General features: G+C 38.7%; 1 protein-coding gene across 4 annotated transcripts in view; it reads left to right on the top strand.

The window, feature by feature from the left end:
- Positions 1–21,791, top strand: part of GPBP1L1 (GC-rich promoter binding protein 1 like 1) — a 61,420-nt gene that overhangs the window by 33,606 nt on the left and 6,023 nt on the right. For all 4 annotated transcript variants that reach the window (XM_072772377.1, XM_072772376.1, XM_072772375.1 and 1 more), the window contains exons 4-8: positions 377–506; positions 1,490–1,776; positions 15,196–15,268; positions 16,519–16,712; positions 21,363–21,500. In XM_072772377.1, coding sequence (XP_072628478.1) covers positions 377–506; positions 1,490–1,776; positions 15,196–15,268; positions 16,519–16,712; positions 21,363–21,500 — 822 coding nt within the window. The remainder of the gene's footprint in view (positions 1–376; positions 507–1,489; positions 1,777–15,195; positions 15,269–16,518; positions 16,713–21,362; positions 21,501–21,791) is intronic.

Raw genomic sequence — 21,791 nt, forward strand, 5'->3', positions numbered from 1 at the left:
TAACATAATATCTTTAAGTGTAAAGTTTGAGGGCTTATTTATGGATATCAATAGGGTTTTTTTTTTTTCCACCTTCTTTTGCAAATAATTGAAGTAGCTGCCTTTTCTCCCTTTTTGGGATACAGTAAATGAGTTAATGAGTGAATGTGTAACTTATGTCTATGACCATACCACCCTGACAATGCCCAATCTTGTTTGAATATGTAACCTAGGACTTCTCTAACTTAGGGGCCTATAGTACCCTTATTATGGCCGATATGCTCATAATGGGGGTTTCTTCCACTATTATTACTTGTTTTCTGAAAGGCTGATGCAAAACATAAGATACTGAGATTGATATCTTCTTAATCTGTTTCTCTGTACTTTACCATCTTAGTCACCTACAGCCACCTTCGAAAAACACGGAGAGCACCTACCCCGAGGAGACCGTAGATTTGGAGTAAGCCGCCGTCGACATAATTCTTCTGATGGCTTTTTTAACAATGGACCTCTACGTACCACAGGAGGTGAGCCATGCCCAACTTCCATGACTGTATTTAAGCTAGACGGAAAAAAAAATAAGCTAGACGAGCCCACATTGGGGGTGCATGTCCATAATCTTGATATGATGGTTTGTTTTTTGTTGTTTTTTTTTTTTTAAGATTTTATTTATTTATTCCTTTTTCTTTTTAAAGATTTATTTATTTATTTATGATAGACATAGAGAGAGAGAGGCGCAGAGACACAGAAGGAGGGAGAAACAGACTCGATGCCGGGAGCCCGATGTGGGAATGGATCCCGGGACTCCAGGATCGCGCCCTGGGCCAAAGGCAGGCGCCAAACTGCTGAGCCACCCAGGGATCCCTATTTATTTATTCTTGAGAGAGAGGCGGGGGGAGAGGAAGAGACACAGCCAGAGGGAGAAGCAGGCTCCATGCAGGGACCCCGACGTGGGACTCGATCCCGGGTCTCCAGGATCACACCCTGGGCCGAAGGCGGCACCAAACCACTGAGCCACCTGGGCTGCCCGACATGATGTTTTTTAAACATGTTTCTCAGGCAGTCCGGGTGGTTCAGTGGTTTAGCGCCGCCTTCGGCCCAGGGTGTGATCCTGGAGACCCGGGATCGAGTCCCACGTCGGGCTCCCTGCATGGAGCCTGCTTCTCCCTCTGGCTGTGTCTCTGCCTCTCTCTACCCACCCCCCACCCCCCGTGTCTCTCATGAATGAATAAATAAAATCTTTAAAAAAAAAAAAAGTTTCTCAATTTGATCTTCCAGTTGTCATTATTCAGTTACGTTGGCTTTCTAACATTCTTGTGTTCTCATGTGTCATTTTTTTCAGTTGAAGATTTAATGTAGAAATTATATTTTTTAGGAAAGATAATTTCTTGATTTCTTTTTTGTGGACTTAATCTTTTATTTTAAAAGGTCCCCTGAAGAGCTTTTGGTAGTATTATTAATCAGATCAGGAAGCAGAAATCTAATGTGTTATTTCTCCTTACTATTCTAGATTCCTGGCACCAGCCCTCCCTGTTCCGCCACGATTCAGTGGATTCTGGTGTCTCTAAAGGAGCTTATGCTGGAATCACAGGGAACCTCTCTGGTTGGCATGGCTCTTCCCGAGGTCATGATGGCATGAACCAGCGTAGTGGGGGTGGCACAGGCAACCATCGCCACTGGAATGGCAGCTTCCACTCCCGGAAAGGCTGTGCCTTTCAAGAAAAGCCACCTACAGAGATTAGGGAAGAAAAGAAAGAAGACAAGGTGGAAAAATTACAGTTTGAAGAGGAAGACTTTGTAAGTATGAAGGTTTAGATGTATGATTAAAACCTAACAAATAATGCTGTAAATAGAAGACTGTTAATAATGAGAAGATTGAAGAAATTACTAAAAAGAAAGTCCCTAAGTTTAGATTTTTACTGTGTTTAGAGGGAAGGAGTTGATTAGTAGGAAGATAGTGATGAAAATTCCTCTGTAACTTTTAGCAAATCTTGTTTTTCATCTTTATGCCTTTGAAACTTAAAAATTCTTAATTCCCTTTGAGTTTTGTAAGGTCAGCATTCAAAATTTGATACTCAAATTATGTATAAAGATGTAGTCTTGCATGTTGAATTGTCTTTCTCCAACTATCCTAAGTTTTTTCTTTTATATAAAATAATTGTGATGTTACAAATATGCAATTGTAAGTATTTAAGCTGTTGCCTGTATATACAGTAAAACTTTGCTGTTGTATGTTGAATTATATGCCTTTTGGCTTCTTAGCCTGAAGAAGAGTTTTCAGTGCACCTTAAAAAAGTTTACTATATTTTATTAACAAAACATATCCAAATTATTTTAATATGTGATTGGTATCTTTAAATCATTAGTGAGGTAACTGACGTTATTTTTTGTACTAGGTCTTCAAGATCTTTGTGTATTCTATACTTGTTTGTAGCATGATCTCAGTATAAATCGCGTACTTTCTGAGTGCCTAACAACTACATTTAGCTGGTGGCTACCATATTGAACAAAACAGCTCTAGTTATTTTTAGGTAGCACATTAAATTAGCCAATCACTTCCGTGACAGTCAATTTAATAAATTAATAAAGCCAACTGAATAAGAGTCAAATTTAGGTGTCAGCTCCTCTTCTCATATAGCAAATGTTCTGGGCTTCTTTAAATGTTATTTTTTAATGTGAATTCTTAACCCCCAGGCACCTATTCTTCAAAACTTTATTTGTGGAAAGGTTTATACTGCCCCGACCTTGAATATTTGTACAGAATGTTCTAAGTATCCAGTGGTCCAGAACTTACTATAACACCAAATTATAACTTTCAATATTTCAATTATTTCAGTTATTCAATAAACTTAGCATTTAAGAAAGACCAATGGGTATAATTAACAAAATCTCTGTTGCTCATTACACTTTGGGAACTTGGTTAAAATCTTTGATCAGACCAGCAACAACAAAAAGTTTAATTGTATTCCTGTGAGTTTCTTTTTGTATTTTATTCCACATAAGTAAATTAACCCACTGTAACTATAATTTATATGACATGAATGTTTATCTAAAAGTATACCTTACATTGTGACCAGAGCCAGATGAGCATATGGTAAAGTCTATTAGGATCTCTTTATTAAAAGTTTTGGTTTCTTACATGCTTTGGTTTAAAAAAAAAAAAAAAAGATTATAGCAAACTAGAAGTCGTGGAGTAAAGTGGAAGTTGCTTGAGTATTTAAGAGCACCTTTTTGAATAGGTTTTGTACTACTAATTGGCAGAGTTTGATAAGAAGGCTCAGTATCAGTTCTGTGGCATTTCCAGTGGGAAATAAATAACAGAAAGAAAAATATTAAAGTAGCACAATCGATGCCTGCTAAGTGATTTAAGTGGAAGTTAGCTGTCAGTCAAACCTGAACCAGGTCAATAAGGGCAAATTAATACTACATTTATGTTTTAAAATATCTGAAATGTACATAAAAGTCTGGAGAAAAATAGTCAAGTATGCACATCACCAAATGAAAGCTTCCCTAATCCTACTCTCTTCACTTCCTTCCCAGAGGTAATCTTGATTTCAGTGCTTTATCATGTTTTTTATAAACTTCTACTACATATATGTATCCATAAGTAATATATATCATTTTCCTTGATTTTTATGTTTATAAAGATAGTATTGTAGTTCTCTGGTATTTGCTTAAAATTGTTTTGAGATTTATCTGCATTGATACATACAGCTCTAGATCAGTGGTTCTCAGCCAGGAGCACATTTTACAATGTGTGCCCGGCACATTTGGCAATATCTATGCAAATTTTGGTTGTCACAACTGGAGATAGTGCAATTTATATCTAGTATGTAGAGATTAGGGGTGTTGCTAAACATGGTGCAATGCACAGGACAACACCTGGTGAACTCTAGAATTACCTAGCCCCAAATGGCAGTAGTACCATGGTTGGAAAATGTTGCTTTAAATCTTTTTCACTATTATATAATATTTTGTTGTGTGAGTATACTGGATTTATTTATCCATTTTCCTGTTGACAGACATTTAGCTTGTAAAAGATCGTGGTTTAGAGGACAAATCTAAAGGATTGGAACCTGAGGTATTGTAACTAGAGAAGAAAGAGTCAAAAATAAGATTTCTATTTAAAGCAGATTGATGAATATAAGTTATTTGAAAAGGAAAAACAGCATAAGTGGAGGGAGAAGATAACAATTTCTTCGTACAAAAAATATGGATGAGATCTAGAGATGTGCACATGGAAGTAAAGATGATAGTTGATGATGGTGAATGGATAAGAATCACCCAAGGAGAGTGATCTATTCAGAGGGAACCTAGAATATGTGGAAATAGCAATAAGGAACTAACTGGTTGAAGAAGAAAGGGGTTTGTCAAGAAAGAGTAGTTAACCAAAAATGGCAAAATCTAGGTATGTAGACATGTTTACAGTGATTTTTCTGTATGTTTTTCTATACTGTACATTGTATAATTAGAAAGTCATTTTTTGTTTTAAAATGGTATTTGACTTAACAGTCTCAGTTATCTTGGACAAGTTAAATAATTTTCCCTGCATTGTCACATAGACAGTAATGTCTACATAGATAGTAAGGATCTTGATCTCAGGATCATGAGTTTGAGCCCCACATTGGGCATAGAGCTTACTTTTTAGAAATTCAGTTGTATTTTTATGTGCTAGCAGTAAACAATTGGAAAATGAAGTTTTATAAAATGCTTTTGTAAAGCAAAAAAAAAAATTTTAAAACTGTGTGGGAATAAAATGGGAATAAATTTAACGAAAGATATGAAAGACTTCTATACTGATTCACAAAATATTGCCAAGAGAAATTAAAGAAGATGTGTATAAAAGAGATATATCATTGTGAATGTGAGGCTTTGAATTAGACGACTCAACATGTTTAGGACATCAGTTCTACAGATTCTGCACAGCACCACCAAGCATGGGTTCTTACAGAAATGGACTAAGTTATTCTAAAATTTTCATTGACTAGAAAGACTCTGGAATACCCAAAGTGATTTTTTTTTTTAAGATTTATTTATTTATTCAGAGAGAGAGAAAGGCAGAAACACAGGCAGAGGGAGAAGCAGGCTCCATGCAGGAAGCCCGATGTGGGACTCGATCCCGGGTCTCCAGGATCACACCCCAGGCTGCAGGAGGCGCCAAACCGCTGCGCCACCAGGGCTGCCCCCCCCCAAAGTGATCTTGAAAAAGAACAGAGTTGGAGGACTTCTACTACCTAACTTCACTTAGTACAAAGCTATAATAAGATAATGTTATGTTATTATAAGGATAGACCAATAGTGAAGCAGAATAGCTCAGAAATAAACTTACAGGGATCCCTGGGTGGCGCAGCGGTTTAGCGCCTGCCTTTGGCCCAGGGCGCGATCCTGGAGACCCGGGATCAAATCCCACGTCGGGCTCCAGGTGCATGAAGCCTGCTTCTCCCTCTGCCTATGTCTCTGCCTCCCTCTCTCTCTCTCTCTCTCTCTCTCTCTCTCTCTCTGTGGGACTATCATAAATAAATAAATAATTTAAAAAAAGGAAATAAACATATTTATATAGTCATTTGATTTTCTTTAAAGAATTTTTTTTAAGATTTTTATTTATTCATGAGGGACACAGAGAGAGGGGCAGAGACAGAGGCAGAGGGAGAAGCAGGCTCCATGCAGGGAGCCTGATGTGGGACTCAATCCCAGGACTCCAGGTTCACACCCTGAGCCAAAGGCAGACTTCCAACCGCTTAGCCACCCAGGTGTCCCAGTCATTTGATTTTCAACAAAGATACTAAAGCAGACCAATAGAGAAGAAAATGTATTTTTAACAAATGGTCCTAGAATAATTTGTGTGTGTGTGTGTGTGTGTGTGTGATGAATAAGTAAAATCTTTAAAAAAAGAAAATATTTATAAAGCGTATGTATGAAAAGGGACTTGCATCTGCAATATAAATAACTCCTTGAATTCAATAATAAAAAAAGCAACTCAGTATATATTTTTCTTTCCTTTTTTTTTTTTTTGTTTTTTTGTTTTTGGAGAGACCGTGTGATTTGGGGGAGTGCAGAGGGAGAACGAGAGAGAATCTTTTTTTTTTTTTTTAAGATTTTATTTATTTATTCATGAGAGAGAGAGAGGCAGAGACATAGGCAGCGGGAGAAGCAGGCTCCATGCAGGGAGCCTGACATGGGACTCCATCCCAGGTCTCCAGGATCACGCCCTGGGCCGAAGGCGGTGCTAAACCGCTAAGCCACGCGGGCTGCCCCTGAGAGAAAGAATCTTTTTTTTTTTTTTTTTTTTTTTTAAGATTTTATTTATTTATTCATGAGAGACACAAAGAGAGAGAGAGGCAGAGGGGAAAGCAGGCTCCATTCAGGAAGCCTGATGTGGGACTCGATCCCAGGTCTCCAGGATCACACCCTGGGCTGCAGGCGGTGCTAAACCGCTGCGCCACCCAGGAATCCCTGAGAGAAAGAATCTTAAGCAGGCTCCACACCCAGCGCTAAGCTGACACAACTTGGGGCTGGATCTTAGAATCCTGTATTCATGACCGGAGCTAAAATCGAGGCAGACAGTTAACCAGTGGTGCCACTCAGGTGCCCCTCTTTCTTTTTTTTTTTTTTTTTTTTACATTTATTTATTTAGAAGTGTCTGGGTGGCACAGTCAATTGAGTGTGGGACTCTGTTTCCAGCTTGGGTTGTGATCTCAGGGTTGTGAGATTGAGCCCCACATTGGACTCTGTGCTGAATGAGAAATCGGCTTTGAACTGTCTCTCCCTCTCCCTCTGGGCACCCTCCCCGACCCCGGGGCTCACACACTTGCACTTTCTTCTAAAAAAAATAAAACTTAAAGTTTATTTAAGTCATTTCTACCCACTGCCGGACTCAAACACAACCCTGAGATTGAGTCGCATGCTCTTCTGACTGAGCCAGCCACGTACCCTGACAACTCAATATTTTTAAAAATGAGCAAAATGTGAACAGATTCTTCACAATGGAAGATACACAAATGACCAACAGTCACGTGAAAAAAAAAATGGTCTGTTTCATTAGTCACAAGGGAAATGTGGAAATTGGAATTAAGATTATGAGATACTGATACCCACTTACCAAAATGGCTAAAATTTGTAAGTCTGAAAACACTAAATTTGGTGACATTTTCAAGCATTTGGAACTTTCTTTTTTTTTTTTTTTAATTTATTTATTTATTTATTTATGATAGTCACACACACACAGAGAGAGAGAGAGAGGCAGAGACACAGGCAGAGGGAGAAGCAGGCTCCATGCACCGGGAGCCCAACGTGGGATTCAATCCCGGGTCTCCAAGATCCCGCCCTGAGCCAAAGGCAGGCGCTAAACCGCTGCGCCACCCAGGGATCCCCATTTGGAACTTTCATACGTTGTAGGAGCATGAGGTAGTACAACTGTTTTGGGGAAAGGTTTGGCAAATTTTTATAAAACTAAACATAAACTTATTCTATGATCCAGCACTTCTAGATATTTACTCAAGAGAAAGTAAGGTATATGTGCATTTATTATAATTTTATTCATAAAAGCTCCAAACTGTAATCAGTTTAAATGTCTTTTGACACAAGAATAGAAAATTTGTGGTATAATCATGTAATGGACTACATATATTCATTAATAAAGAGTGACTAAAAGAAAGTGACTAATATAAGTTTCAGTGAAGCCTTACACAAGATGGTGCATACTCTCTGATTCTGTTGATGTGCTATTCTAGAATAGGCAAATAATCTTTGGTTGGAAAGATAGAGCAGTGGTTGCCTGTAGTGAGTGGGAATTGACTGGGATAGGGCATGAGGGAATCTTCTGGTTGCAGGAGGTAATTTTTATTTTTGGAGAGGTTGAGGAGTTACAAGCATTTTTCAAAACTCCTAGAATGATATACTTAGTATATGTGCATATCCTTTTATGTAAATTTTATTAAAAAATAGATTATCACCAGTCATGGGGGAAATAGATATAATAAACCTCCTGATGTAATGCACTGAGGATGCAACCTCACCTCTGTAAATTCTTTCTAGGAATGCATATCCTGAATCTAACCGTGAGAAAAATATCACACAAACTCAATTTGAAGTTTCTACTAAAGAATTACTAAAGATTCTACAAAAGAACTAGCCTCTGCCCTTTAAAAATGTTGTCCTGAGAGAAAAAATTGCAGATAAAGGAAAACTAAAGAAATAAGATAACTGGGATGCCTGGGTGGCTCAGTGGTTGAACATGTGCCTTTGGTTCAGGGCGTGATCCCAGGTCCTGTGGTCAAGTCCCACATCAGGCTCATCTCGGAGAGCCTGCTTCTCCCTCTGCCTTTGTCTCTTTCTCTCTCTGTATCTCTCGTGAATTAATAAAATCTTAGGAAAAAAAAAAGGGAAATAATTAAAGGAAGCATGTGAGAGGCACCTGGCTGGCTCAGTGAGTGGGACTATTGACCTCCGGATTGTGATGAGGTCAAGCCCCACGTTGGCCTTGAGCCTACTCAGAAAAACAACAACAACAAACGTGATCCTTTGGAGACTGGATGGGAGAAAACAGTGTACATCTTTAAAATTTTGTTTTACCATTAAAGTAATCAATGTTATAGTTTGAATAAGTGTTATAGATTAGACTGTAGCATTTATTGTAGTATTGCATAATTTTTATAATCGCACTGTGTTCATGTGTTTTTAAAGAAATACATAATTAAGGATTTAAGGGTAAATGGCATCAAGTCCTTCAACTTGCAGATGGTTCAGGAAACAATAACATTTAGAGAGAATGTTGGAGCAAGTGGTGTAAAATGTTGACGAGAATCTAGACATCTGTGCAGGATGCACAGAATGTGTTTATTTTTGCAACTTTATTGTAAGGATGAAATTATTTCAAAATAATAAGAAAGAACAGAGAGAGAGGTACCTGGGTGCCTCCTTGGTTAAGCTTCCGACTCTTGATTTCAGCCCAGGTCTTGATCCTCAGGGTCGTGAGTTTAAGCCCTGTGTTGGGCTCTGTCATTTTTTAAAAGTTGTTTAAAAATAAATAAATAACGCAGAGAGCATGGTATTGAACAACAACAACAACAAAAGTTCATGGAAGTTATCTACAGCAAAATAAAGTGAGGTGTCATTACAGAGACAAACCACCAAAAACTATAATACCTGGGTAGTGATAGCATTTGTGCAGGAGAAATGGAAGGAAGCAACAGAACATCTGGCAACCCCAAAAGAACCACCAGTTGCTTCTAGATAGTTTAGAGGGTATGTTTGAGAACAGCTAGAAATTAGGAGTGGTTTTACCAAACTAGTCAGTATAGAAGTTCTGGAATGAGGTATGGTCTGTCTGGATCAATCGAGAGAGTAACCATAGAATAGTTTGAAGAGGGAAAGTACAGGATTAGGGTAATGAGTTGGTTAGTAATAAAGAGAACACTGAAGAATTTGGAAGTAGCCAATATAAAAAGACAACCATTAACCCTAGGGCTAAGAGAGAGTGCCCAAGGAAGAGTCTTCCTCTTCCCCCATCCCTACCAGACCTTGTTAGAAAGGGCTTAGTTGTGGCTCACTGAATGACAGAAGAGTTGTTGAAGTGCTTCTCCTAGGAACATACTGAAAATCCTGGCCCCTTGAGGTCTTGGTAAAGTTGTTCACATGTCCCTGCTACCAAAACCAGTCAAGTCAAAGTTCACTCACACTTTAGAACCTGGCTTAGCAGGAACTGGGTGCTGCAGGAGCCTGCTGACTAAGCACACTGGAATAAAAAGAAAATCTTTCTCTTGGTCTCTGCTGACAAAAAGTTAACCTGCCAGCTAGCAAAGGAAAAAAATGTAAGTGCCTGGACACATTTACACAGAGTGAGCAGAAAGGATGACTTTGGACTAAGAAGCGAGAAGTTGATAAATAGCACTGAGTACTACCATTGTTTGTATTAACCAGCCAATATTCCCTTCTAGAATGTAAACTATCAGAAATAGAATCCAGATTGAGCTGCAGAGATGGAAACAAAGAGAACGTTTAGATAAAAGGAAAGAAGGTAGGGATGACAGCCAGGACATGAAAGAAACTAAGGCACCATATTTTTGAATACTATAAAAATAACAGAAGAGAGAGCTCTAAAGCTTGATGTTAGAAAAGCTATCTTGATCCACATTCACAAAAACTGAATGTAAATGAACACAAAGGATCAAAAGAATAAGGAACAGAATAGCATCCTTACAGACAGTGCAAAGTATACCTGTACAGCATTTCCAAAAAACATAACCATTTTAAAATTTACTGTTACTACAATATTACTTAAAATATTTTAAAATTTAAATGATCCTAAGAGAATGGCATAAGGACAGTCTAAACCAGAAAAACTCAAGGTGCTAGAAATCAGGAAATAATTTGAAATTTGAGAAAAATGGAGGCTAAAGAACACAAGAGAATAGTCCATGTTTTTCAAGAATTAGAAGAGGACAGAAATTTCATGTTTTTTTTTTTTTTTTACAACTTTTTTTTAAAGATTTTGTTTATTACAGTATTTGGGGGAGTAGCAGTGGGAGAGAAAGAATAAGACTCTACTGAGTGCAGAGCCCGGTATAGGGCTCGATCCCATGATCCTGAGACCATGATCTGAGCCAAAATCAAGAGTTGGACACTTAACTGGCTAAGCCACCTAGGCCCCCCAGAAGAAAATTTTCAAGTGAGGGAGAAACAGATTAAAAGTTAGAATTGGGGCAGCCCGGGTGGCTTGGTGGTTTAGCGCTGCCTTCGGCCGAGGGTGTAATCCTGGGGTCCTAGGATCGAGTCCCTTGTTGGGCTCCCTGCATGGAGCCTGCTTCTCCCTCTGCCTGTGTCTCTGCCTCTCTCTGTGTCTCTCTCATGAATAAATAAATGAAAAATATTTTAAAAAGGGGGGGGTTTAAAAAGAATAAAAGTTAGACTTGAGGGGGCACAGTCAGTTAAGTGACTGACTTGGTTTCATCTTGGGGTTGTAGGATCAAGCCCAAGTGGGGCTCCACACTCAGGAATCTGCTTGATATTCTCCCTCTCCCTCTGCCCCTCTCCACTCCTTGTGTATGTGCACGTTCTCTCTCTCCTCCCTCTCAAGTCTTTTTTAAAAAAAGCTAGAATTGAGGAGCTCATGACTCTGTCTCAGTCTTGAGCTCAAGCCCCACACTGGGGGTAGAGTTTACTTAATAAAAAATGTTATAATGCATCATTGTTTTTAAAATAATAATAAAAGTTAGAATTGAGAAATGATACATAGTTGGCCAAAAAAGAAAGATTATATATATATAAGATATATATATAGAAAAGATTATATATATATATAAGATATATAATATCCTATACACACAGAAAAAACAGCTTTTTAAAGGCTAAAAATTATAATTCAAGATAGCTTTCTGAAATACAGTAAGATTTGAAGCTATGAATTGAAAGGATATAGCTAGAACAGCCAGTACCTACATAGGCTTATAAAATGCTAGGCTCAAGTGAAAAAGAAAACTATCCTTTGAGCATCAAGTCCAAGTAACTTATAGGAGAAAGAAAATCAGACTTTGACAAAGTTTTATAACAGAAGTCAATGGAATAAGAATTACAGTACTCAAAATGTTAGCCAACAATTTATACTCTTAGCACACTAATCTTCAGTTATAAAAGTCACAAATACACTTGGGTGACTCAGTCTATTGAACTGACGACTCTTGATTTTGTCTCAGGTCATGATCTCGGTACTGTGCGATCAAGCACCCCATCTGGCTCCATGCTCAGCAGAGAGTCAGCTTGAGATTCTCTCCCTTTCCCCCTTCCCCGACTCATGCTTTCTCTGTAAAAATGAGTAAATAAATCTTTAAAAAAATAATAAAAGTCACAAAAAGCCGTGAGAATTTGGAATATTGTTCCCAAGACTTTTTCCTGAGGCAAGTGTTAGACAACAAGCCTCAGACAAGGAAACTAACCAGAAAAATAAAAGGGTGGAAAATAATATTTGATTAATTGTAGAACTAAATAAGAGTTAAAAGACTTTAGCATGTAATAGCTATGGACTCAGTCTAGAAAAAGCATAACTTTATAATGGGAGAATGGGGAGAGCCTATACAAACTACCATTTTATTAGTCATATTGGTAGCGTAATGTTGATATCGTTACTCTGATACTGTTGTGTGCAGTACAGGATGGAATGATTGAATATAATATTCCATACCTTGAGAATCAGGATTCTTGGCATAGAAGAAAGGAAGTATAGATAGATGTTTGGTAAAAACTCAAGTTTCTCAGTATATATTAGAAATATCAATAAGAGGTCATGATATATTTTATCTTTGAAAATGTATGTATGGGGATGCTCCAGTGGTTGAGCGTCTGCCTTTGGCCCAGGGCATGATCCTGGAATCCTGGGATCAAGTCCCACATCAGGCTCCCTGCGTGGAGCCTGCTTCTCCCTCTGCTTGTGTCTCTCTCTCTCATAAATAAATAAAATCTTTTTTGAAAAATGGAAATGCATATATGTAGATTCTGTCCAGTGAAAAGACCTAAAAACTGACCAGCCCCTTAGCAGTTAGCATTGTTAGTGCCCAGACCGTAGTCTTGAAATACCATTTCTGGACAGGATATTTGTAAGATAAGCTTGGGATATTTTGTCATACTACATAGCAAAGAAGTAATTAAAAACTACTAGAGTTGTATCAAAAGAATTCAGAAGGGACACCTGGGTGGCTCAGCAGTTGAGCATCTGCCTTCAACTCGGCATGATCCTGGGATTCCGGGATCCCGGGATTCAGGGATTGAGTCCCACATCAGGCTCGCTGCAGGGAACCTGCTTCTCCCTCTGCATATGTCTCTGCCTCTCTGTGTGTCTCTCATGAATAAATAAATAAAATCTTTTTAAAAAAGTAAAAGGATTCAGAAGCCAAATTGAAGAGGTTCCCACTGGCCAAATACAAATATTTCATACATCAGTTAAAGATACTGATTAAATTTGTGAGTTCACAGTGATACCTCACCTTAGAAACAAGCACGTAGTCTACCTATCCCTCTGGATTGAACCACTAAGTCACCAAATAGATGAGAGGAGGTTCCTTATGGAAGGATACTAGCTAATAAAGAAGGAATGACAAAACTGGAAGATCATCATTTTGCAGCTTGTAGTGAGTTTTAGTTTTAGGCCATGAGCATCTATGTCTGCCAACATCACAAAAAGAAGCATAATCAGACACTATGTGTCTCCTAATGGAAGAACCCAAAACTAGTAAGAAGCTGCCTTGCAAAAATAAAGATGTGTGTAGAAGGGTTCTATAGTCTTGAACCAACTACCAGTTTATAGGGAATACAGAGGGGTAAGATTTTTTTAAGTAACCTGTAGGTTAAGAGAATTAATAGATGTTTTTTGGAGACAAAACTCATTTTGAGGGATATGACCTCGGGTGGTAAAAGAAAGCAAAGAAGTGATCACTATAGGTGAGGTAATGGTTATTTTTAGAGGCGAGGTAGGTTTGTTTTGATTTTTGTTGGTTTTTTATTTGTTTTTTTGAATGAAGCTTATAAAATGTTTCTGGTTTGGCTGGTAATATTCTGTTGCTTAAACTGAGTGACCCGAGTGGTGATTACAAGAACTTTTGCCCATTTGTTTTCTGCATTTTTTTTTTTTGTATCTGTGTTACATTTTACTATTTTAAAAAATCAGTGGAAAGAAAAGATACCATATAAATAGGGGCAGTATCTCTGAATACCCTAAATAGAATGTGACTAAGAACACAAGCAAATTAAAATAGGAAAATACAGCTTTTATCCATGGGACTCCTGCTACCTATGTTTTCCATCCAGAAGAGTGTATTTATCTGTCCTTCATATTTTGTCACTAATTTGTCCATTTAAATATGAGTTGGTTGTTCAGTATGTATGTATCTGTGCTTGTTCTGTGCTTGTGGTGCTCACCTTGATGTATTGTACACACCTGGGGCTCCATCCCTGGAGAATTTTTTATTCAGAAGCCCCATAGTGGAGTCTGGGCATCTTTCTGTTTGTTTAATGTTCTGTGTGTAATCGTACTGAAAAGCTATTTTCCTACTCTATTACACATTATAAAGTTTGGGCATGGACACCAGTATCATACTCACACCTCCTGTACAGTTCGTTAAGTCCAGTTTATTGCTCTTAACTTTTCCATCCTTTCCCTCATCTCTTTCTCTATTCCTGTTACATTCATTACTATCCTGAACTATGGAATTGGTCTCCTCTAATGGTCTCCTAGTTGATGTTTAAACCTCTCAAACACATCCTTCAAGCTGCTACTGGACTGTTGTAAACTAAATGACTATGGATTATATTAACTGCATGAAAGATGGATCTTCAATATCTACAGAATAAAATTTAGTCTTCCTGAAAAATCTGGCTCTTGCCTATTTTGCCAGACCTCTCTTTCACCACAGAAAGGAAGGTCCCTTCCTTCCCTAGTACTAATCATTCTAAACTATTTGCAGATCTCTGAATATTTTTCATACTTTCCTGTCTGGGTATTCATTGAGCAATATGATCCTGGAATCACTTTTCCAGCTTTGGAATTCATCTTTTAAGGATTCTTCTTAGTCCATCAAACCTCTAATGAAACCTTTTCTGATAGCACTTCTTTCACATGGAATTGGCTATTCCTTCTTCCCTAATAATAAATTTTTATCATAGACCCTGTAACCTTTTACTGTGCTTATTTGTCTACAAGTGTATATCTTTGTAGTGGGGACTGTGACTCTTGCGGGCACAGAGGCTCTTCTTAACGGTCTTAATTGCCTTTGTATTCCTAGCACAGTCCCAGCCTGGCACGTGGTCTGCTTCTGCCATAAAGCAGTCTTAGAAAAACTACACATACTACACATTTCCCTGACCAGATTGTCCTTAAATCTGAGAAAAGTGATCTACATTCTTGTCCGTTCAGTTTTCTGTGCCTCCTTATTTGACGTGCATATCCTATCAGAAGATGAGAACTTGCACATTTAGTCTGTTTATTTAAAAAAATTTTTTTTAATCCTCTTACGTTAAAGGAAATGAAACCAAAGAGAACCTGAGATTAATGTAAGATCTATTGGTTTAGCATTTTGATATCTTCTGCTCAGTTGTTGATTCTGAATACAGCGTTAAATATGTGCTGCTGATACATAATTATCAGATAGGTTCCATGGTGATGGCTACTTTGTGAAAAGTGCCAAAATGATTAGCTTTCTTTATCAACCATTAATATCCCTTTTTTCCTAGCCTTCTTTGAATCCAGAAGCTGGCAAACAGAATCAGCCATGCAGACCTATTGGGACCCCTTCTGGAGTGTGGGGTAGGTAGATTTTGCCATTTTAAAGGCACAATTTTACATTTTTCTTAGCATGGAGAGGAGCAAAAATTCTTTATCTCTTTTTTGTTTGTTTCTTTCTCTTTTTTCTTCATCTCATCCATTTGCACATGGTAACTAACACCTGTTACATCTCTTACTCTGCCCACCCAGAATACCATTGAAATATAATGGTAGTGGAGTCATAATACAGATAATTGAGAGCTTGTAGAGCCCTGAATTTGAAAGCAGATTTTAAGCAAAGGGAGAATTATCTAAAGCTTGTAAGAAGTAATGTTTAATTAACATTGCTAATTCATTTGTAAACAATTAAATTGAATTTTATGAGTTATAATTATCTCCTAAATATTTGGTAGGCAAATATAATGGTATATTCTAAGCATTCATTCATATTAGTCTTCTGAAATGTTCTTTGAAAGGCTGTATAATACTACATCCTGTAGATGATTTTGTTCAACCAGGTTCCAGTAGTTGAGGATATTTTTTTGTTTGGGGGGTTAAGGGGCAGGTTTGGCAGTTATAAATGTTGCTTGTTGTAGAGGGCTGGATAAAAACATAAATACACACGATTATGTGTACATGTTGGGAATAATTAGCCTTATAAAAAATTAAGAGACAAATCAGTGTATTTCATACCAAATGTAATCTGTAGTTTTGGAATTGTTGGCATTTACAAATGAGACTCTCCTAGTCCCTACATTAGACCTATTCAGTAGTTAGGAATCTTATTAGGAAGGCTTTAATATATCTAAGTACTGGTTTTGAATCTTGAACTATAGGATTAAAGGTGCCTGTTGTACTGTTTCCCCTTTGTTAATAGTGTAAAGCTTTGCTTCACTTTGCCTCATCAGAAGGTCCCAAGGTAGCCTCCTTTCCCCAATTTCCACATCTCTCTCCATTCTCATACTGACAGGAACTGTCACCCTTGGATACATTCTTGTTTGGTGTGTGCCTGAGTGAACACATCATACACTAGACAAGTTATGCCCCTAAAGGATTACTAACACTTTTGGGCTTCCTGGTTGATTTATGAATTTAGATTCATGTGCTGCCTTTTTCCTATAATTCCCAAGTATTGTCATTTTCAAGAATACCTGTTAAGTGCACACCAGGAAATGTTTGTCCCTCAGTCTCAAGTGACAGCTCTTTGTTGAAAGTGAGGACTTCATATTAACTGTGCCTCATGTTAACCATTATTTGACGTTCTTTTGTCTCTTCACTATTTTGTCTCACAGAAAACCCACCTAGTGCCAAGCAACCCTCCAAAATGCTAGTCATCAAAAAAGTTTCCAAAGAAGATCCTTCTGCTGCCTTCTCCGCTGCATTCACCTCACCAGGATCTCACCATGCAAATGGGAACAAATCATCAACCATGGTTCCAAGTGTCTATAAGAACCTGGTTCCTAAGCCTGCACCACCTCCTTCCAAGGTATGATTTGGAATCCATGTAAGAACCTTCTATAGCAGAGGTCTGGAAACCAGGAAAAATTTTAGTAAATTTATTTTTTTCCCGTTGAATCATTCACCAGATATTCATTCAATATCTAATATATGTGTAGTATTTTACTCTGTCTCCAAACTCTCTACTTCTAACTGGATTTTTAATAGGCTTCTCATACTCATTAGCTTTATCTCATAAACCTGCTTCTTCTCTGCTGTTTCCATGCTGTTTCCATTAAAAGCATCAACATCCATCTGATCACTTAGCTGATTCTCTAGATTGGCTTCTTATTTCCTCCTCCTCCTTACTCATTCCCCTCTACCAAGCAATTATAAATTCCCTGTTTGTTATTCCCTCTATGATGTTCTATGCCCTTGTTACCTCCCGGTACTATTGTAGTGCACCCTACTATTTCCTCATCTCTCTATATTCATTTTGCACAGAACTGCCAGAATGATCATCCTAAAACAATTTGAATATATGACATCCTTTCCTCAATCACTTCAGCAGTCCCAAACCGTCTATAGCAGGGTTTGGTAAACTTTTTCTATAAAGAGCCAGATAATATTTTAGGCTTTGCTGGTCACATATGACATACAGTTTTTGTTATATTTTTCCTTTCTTTTCTTTTTCTTTTTTTTCTGATTTTTGTTTCCTTTACAACACTTGAAAAATATAAAAAGTATTTTTTAGCTCATGGGCCATATAGAAACAAGCCTCATACCCATGGGTATTCCTTGTCAACCCTGTTGCTACAGTACAGTACAAGTCAAACTCCTTCGCCAGTGGCATGTATAATTCTTTATACTCTAAGCCTAATCCATCTTTTATATTTTACTACCTCTTCTTTCTCTTATGTAGGAAATTATTCATCCTTCAAATTCATGCCATTTGCTCTGTGAATCCTTTTCTATCACACACATCTAAAGATCTCATTAATCTTTATATCTCTGAATAGCACTCTGTCTCTTATCATAATATCTATAACACTTTATTGCATCTCTTTATTTCCTCACTTGTAATCTCCTTAAGGGCAGCCTTCAGGTCCTTTTCATATTTGTATCCCTAGCACCCTCACAAAAGCACATAATAATTGCTTTAATGAATTGTAGCCACCATACACAAGTAATTAGAATTTACTTGGTTGGCAGCCCCGGTGGCACAGCGGTTTAGCGCTGCCTGCACCCTGGGGTGTGATCCTGGAGACCCAGGATCAAGTCCCACACCGGGCTCCCTGCATCTCCATCTGCCTGTGACTCAGGCTCTCTCTCTCTCTCTCTCTCTCTCTCTGAATAAATAAATAAAATCTTTTTAAAAAATAGAATTTACTTTGTTATTGAGAGGGAAACTAATGAGCATTTATTCATTTTCCTCTGTGTGTAAGCAGTGTTTGGTGGTTCTGAGTAATACAAAGAAGTAACAACATTGGTTGTGACTCTCCATGAACTGAAAGTCTAATTGGGATAAGATATAACAATATAAAAGGTCGTGTGATTATGCATAAAATAAAATAGTAACAGATGCTAATAACAAATTCTTTTTTTTTTTTTTTTTAATTTTTATTTATGATAGTCACAGAGAGAGAGAGAGAGAGAGAGAGAGGAAGAGACACACAGGCAGAGGGAGAAGCAGGCTCCATGCACCAGGAGCCCGACGTGGGATTCAATCCCGGGTCTCCAGGATCGCGCCCTGGGCCAAAGGCAGGCGCTAAACCGCTGCGCCACCCAGGGATCCCAACAAATTCTAAATAGACTTAGAATAACTAAATGAATTAAACATTAGTGTTCAGTCAGTTCAGAGGATCAAGATCAGTTCAGATTATGACCATTGAGGAAAATTTTGCTGAAAATTTGTCATTTGAACTGACTTTTGGAGGATGGTCCAGATTTGAATAGGCAGAAAAAAGTCTGGAGAGTATTGCAGATCATAAGAGAAGCTTAAAGAAGTTAAATACAAGTTCTGAAACCAGAAAACACTGGACATATTTGGGGATTGTAAATGATCATTAATTACTCCTGTGAGCACTAGGGAAATATCCAGACAAGAGGTCCTTATCCTAGTGGTAATGAATGAAGCTTTCGGGCAACCCCGGCGCCCCAGCAGTTTAGCACCGCCTGCAGCCCGGAGTGGGATCCTGGAGACCCAGGATCGAGTCCCATGTCGGGCTCCTTGCATGGAGCCTGCTTCTCCCTCTGCCTGTGTCTCTGCCTCTCTCTCTCTCTCTCTCTCTCTCTCTCTCTCTCTGTATGTCTCTCATGAATGAATAAATAAAATCTTTTAAAAAATAAATAAATAAAGAGTGGGAAAATAAAAGTTGGAGGAATATTAAATAATTTATAAATATTAAGAAAATAATGATATAGTCAGTGGGGCTAAGAAACTAATTCAGACATCAAAAAAAAATAGCATGCTATCACAAAAATTTGGGTGGATGAGTTTAAGATAGCAACTGGGTTTGTCAACACTTGACAAATGCTGCTATCAGGTTGAGGAAAGTAACTGATAAAGGGTTTTTGACCTTAGTGCTTGGAAAGGTTTAGGTGACCTTGAGTTGAGGTTTTAGGAGAGTAGTATAGGGATGAAACAAGATCTCAGGGGGTTCTGGAATTATGTGGGTGGAAGTGGAGGTAGTGGCAACTTTGAGATTTGAAAATAAAAGTAAATAGAATGTAGGTGATGGGAAAGTTAAGTGAAAGGATGAAGAAAATATAGGAAGAAGCCCTTGAGGGGCACCTGGGTGGCTCAGTGGTTGAGCGTCTGCCTTTGGCTCAGGTCATGATCCCGGGGCCCTAGGATCGAATCCCACATCAGGCTCCCTGCAGAGAACCTGCTTCTCCCTCTGCCTGTGTCTCTCATGAATGAATGAATGAATGATCTTTAAAAAAAGAAGAAGAAGCCCTTGAGGGCAACTTGGAGTATACTTGAAAGAGTTCATTAAAGGATCATGGCCTAGGAAGAAATGAGTGGGAATAAAACTGATTCATGAGTGGATTTATCTTTGAAAGGGTGTAAGATACTTGTTTGTCTGATATAGAAGGGAAAGAATGTGAATGTAAGTCAAGAGAGTACTGCCTAGGAAACAGTATGGCGTGGAAATTAACAGCAGGTCTCTGGAGTAGATAGAGTCCACTTTGCACCTTTTTTTTTTTTTTTTTTAAGATTTTATTTATTTATTGGAGAGAGAAATAGCGTAAGAGACCATGAGTAGCAGGGAAAGGAAGAAGCAGACTCCTTACTGAATGGGGAACCCAACGTGGGGCTCAATCCTAGGACCCGAGGATCATGACCTAAGCTAAAGGCAAACACTTAATGGACTGAGCCACTCAGGCATCCCCTCTTTGCACCTTCTTTGTGATATGACCGTGGGCAAGTTTATAAGTGCTAAGTCTCTGTTTTATCATCTATACAATGGGATAGTAGTACCTATTTTTTTTAAGTTTTTGTGAGGTATAAATGAGTTTTTTTGGGTTTTTTTTTTAAGATTTTATTTATTTATTCATGAGAGACACAGAGAGAGAAAGAGAGGCAGAGACACAGGCAGAGGGAGAAGCAGGGAGTCCAATGTGGGACTCGATCCCAGGATTCCAGGATCACACCCTGAGCTGAAGGCAGCCGCTCAACCACTGAGCCATCCAGGCATCCCAATACATCTTTTTAAAAAGAAAAAGGGGGGCAGCCCCGGTGGCGCAGCGGTTTGGCACCACCTGCAGCCTAGGGTGTGATCCTGGAGACCCATGATCGAGTCCCACATCGGGCTCCCTGCATGGAACCTGCGTCTCCCTCTCCGTCTCCCTGTGTCTCTGCCTCTCTCTGTGTGTCTATGAATAAATAAATAAAATCTTTAAAAAATAAAAAATAAAAATAATAAAAAGAAAAAAGGAATTTTCCAGCTGCACAATGGTGCCCAGCCATAATTGGGACCAGGACCATAGTGACAGAATGGTCCTAGACCCCACAGGCCAAGCAGAGAAGGGAGCAAACCAGATTATCTTGCCATTTACTTGCCCACCCTGGCCTAGAAATAGCTTCCTGTCGTTGAAGTTCCTGGAAAACAGCTTTTTTTTTTTTTTTTCCTTTTTCTAAGAATTGGGATTATGGGGCACATGTGAATTTGAGAGGCAGTATTTTCTAAACTTACTGGACTGCAAAATGTTCTCTTTTTATGGTGTGTTTGTTAACCTCTGATGTAATCCTGATTTTTAGTTTTTAAAGAATTTTTAGGGCAGCCCGGGTGGCTCAGCAGTTTAGTGCCACCTTCAGCCCAGGGCCTGATCCTGGAGACCTGGGATTGATTGGGCTCCCTGCATGGAGACTGCTTCTCCCCCTGCATAAATGCTTTAACAAATGGCATAGTGAAGAAAACTGTTGAACTTTACTCTCCTCAGCATCTCCCACACTTACCGAACCAGAGCTCTCTTTGAGTATACCTATTAATAACCCAGGACACTTCTGGTTCCCATCTGCTTTTTTCCTTCAAGTGTCTAACCTCAGAAAGAGATTGCATACCTCCCAAACATGTTAAGATGGGTAAGCTTTAGTACTCGTGTCCCCACGTAACATTTTACTCGCTTCATGTGATCTTCCAGGCTGAGCTTCTGTCTCCATACGTGGTCTGATTTGTTCTTTCTTCCCACATAGCCCAGTGCATGGAAAGCTAACAGAATGGAACACAAATCAGGATCCCTTTCCTCTGGCCGGGAGTCCGCCTTTACCAGTCCAATCTCTGTTACCAAACCAGTACTGGCTGGTGGCGCAGTTTTAAGCTCTCCTAAAGAGGTGAGTTGAGGGACACCTGGGTGGCTGAGCGGTTGAGCATCTGCCTTCAGCTCAGGGCGTGATCCTGGAGACCTGGGATCGAGTCCCACGTCAGGCTCCCTGCATGGAGCCTGCTTCTCTCTGTGCCTGTGTCTCTGCCTCTCTCTCTCTTTCTCTGTGTTTCTCATGAATAAATAAATATTTTTTTAAAAAATAAAAAAAATAAAGAGGTGAGTTGAAGATAAGGCCAAGCAGCCTTTTCTGCAATTGCCAATTTGCCATTTACTAAAACTAAGATACACAGTGTGACAT

The sequence above is a fragment of the Canis lupus genome, chromosome 13, assembly GCF_048164855.1.
Source record: "Canis lupus baileyi chromosome 13, mCanLup2.hap1, whole genome shotgun sequence".
Taxonomy (NCBI): domain Eukaryota; kingdom Metazoa; phylum Chordata; class Mammalia; order Carnivora; family Canidae; genus Canis; species Canis lupus.